The sequence below is a fragment of the Eimeria acervulina genome, genomic scaffold, assembly GCF_000499425.1.
Source record: "Eimeria acervulina Houghton genomic scaffold, Eah_scaff3035, whole genome shotgun sequence".
NCBI classification, from domain to species: Eukaryota; Apicomplexa; class Conoidasida; order Eucoccidiorida; family Eimeriidae; genus Eimeria; species Eimeria acervulina.
Window position 1 is genome coordinate 152 of NW_013547765.1, and position 1,984 is coordinate 2,135.

General features: G+C 41.3%; 1 protein-coding gene across 1 annotated transcript; it reads right to left on the reverse strand.

The window, feature by feature from the left end:
* Positions 1-504: 504 nt before the first annotated feature.
* Positions 505-918, reverse strand: EAH_00068020 (hypothetical protein; the record flags this gene model as incomplete). Its single annotated transcript, XM_013392365.1, has 1 exon — positions 505-918. The coding sequence occupies one exon, from the start codon at positions 916-918 to the stop codon at positions 505-507; it is 414 nt and encodes a 137-aa protein (XP_013247819.1).
* Between the last annotated feature and the right edge of the window lie 1,066 nt (positions 919-1,984).

A 1,984-nucleotide genomic window follows, 5' to 3' on the forward strand; every position in this document is an offset into this window, starting at 1 on the left:
ACAAAAAACTGTCTCCTTTCATCCCCTTTCATGCACAAGTGTCTCCTTTTTGTCTCCTTTTTATCTCTCTATTGTCTCCTTTTTGTCTCTTTACTGTCTCCTTTTTGTCTCTTTATTGTCTCCTTTTTGTCTCCTTTTTGGCTCCTTTCGTCTCTTTACTGTCTCCTTTTTATCTCTCTATTGTCTCCTTATTGTCTCTTTATTGTCTCCTTTTTGTCTCTTTACTGTCTCCTTTTTGTCTCCTCCTTGTCTCCTTTTTGTCTCCTTTTTGGCTCCTTTCGTCTCTTTACTGTCTCCTTTTTGTCTCTTTATTGTCTCCTTTTGTCTCCTCCTTGTCTCCTTTTTGTCTCCTTTTGTCTCCTTATTGTCTCCTTTTGTCTCCTTATTGTCTCCTTTTGTCTCCTTTTGTTTGATCGCAGATGGCGGGTCGCGCAGGGAGGCGAGGGATTGACCCCTGTGGGAATGTTTATGTCTTCGCTCCAGAAGAAATACCTTCTCCGAAGGTTAGACAATCTTTTTGCTGCTGCTGCTGCTGCTGCTGCTGCTGGTGCTGCTGCTGCTGCTGCTGGTGTTGTTGCTGCTGCTGCTGCTGCTGGTGTTGTTGCTGCTGCTGCTGGTGCTGCTATTGCTGGTGGTGGTGCTGCTGTTGCTGGTGGTGGTGCTGGTGTTGCTGCTGCTGCTAGTGTTGTTGCTGCTGCTGCTGCTGTTGCTGCTGCTGCTGTTGCTGGTGGTGGTGCTGCTGCTGTTGCTGTTCTTGTTGCTGCTGTTGCTGCTGATATTCTTGTTGCTGCTGTTGTTGCTTCTGCTGCTGCTGTAACTGCTGCTGTTGCTGCTGCTGCTGGTTCGCTGTTGCGTTTGATATTTTGTGTCTCCTTTTCTGAAGAGGAAGTGTCTCCTTTTCTGTGCTTTGCTCGTCATAGGAAAAAGTTTTTAAAATGCATATATATATATATATATATATATATTTATTGTATATATAATGTATAATATATATATTATTGTACATACATATATAATATAGACATAATATATAAATGTATAATATATATATATATTTATGTGCATATGTATGTGTATATAAATATATATATGTATATAATTATATATACATATATATATGTATATAATTATATATATAATTATATATATATATATATACAATTATAAGCTAGACGCCTAATTTAAACATTGAGACAAATGCGTTAGATGAAAGAAAAGATATATTTTTCCGGAAATGTTTGGCTGCAGGATTTAACAACGATGATGATAGACAGCGCTACCCCTCTGTCTTCTCGTTATCGTTTAACTTATCAGACATTGCTGCTGCTGCATGCAGCAGCAGATTCATTGTCCATCGAAACTCTGCTGCGCAGCAGCTTCAGAGAAGCAGCAAAAACTACTCAAAGACCCGTGCTGCAACGCAACCTTAAAAGATGCGAAAAGGCAAACCCTAAACCCTAATTACACCCAAACCCTAAACCCTAACAAACCCTAAACCCTAATTACACCCAAACCCTAAAACCTAAGAAGCCCTAAACCCTTAGAAGCCCTAACACAAACCCTAAACCCTAATTTTGTGCCAAACCCTAAACCCTACCAATCTGCAAACCGTAATTCGTACACCTTATCAGTCTTCAAAACCCTAAACCCTAGCTGTTTGTAAACCCTAATCCATATACCCTAACCTAAGCTCCTCTAGGGTTTGCATGCACCTCACTTTTCTGAGTTTGCCTACCCCTGATGTTTCTGCAGCGTGTCTAGGGTTTAGGGTTTAGGGTTTAGGGTTTAGGGTTTAGGGTTTAGGGTTTAGGGTTTGTGGTTTTAGGCCCTCGCTGCTCTCCCCCCAGTAAATTGCATTTATGGGGAGCCGACAATTCGTAAATTTGCAGACCTTCAAAAGAAGTGGCATAAAGTAGCAAAAAAAGTACACCTGTAAGCAACTGCTGCTGCTGCTGCTGCTGCTGCTGCTGCTGCTGCTGCAGCT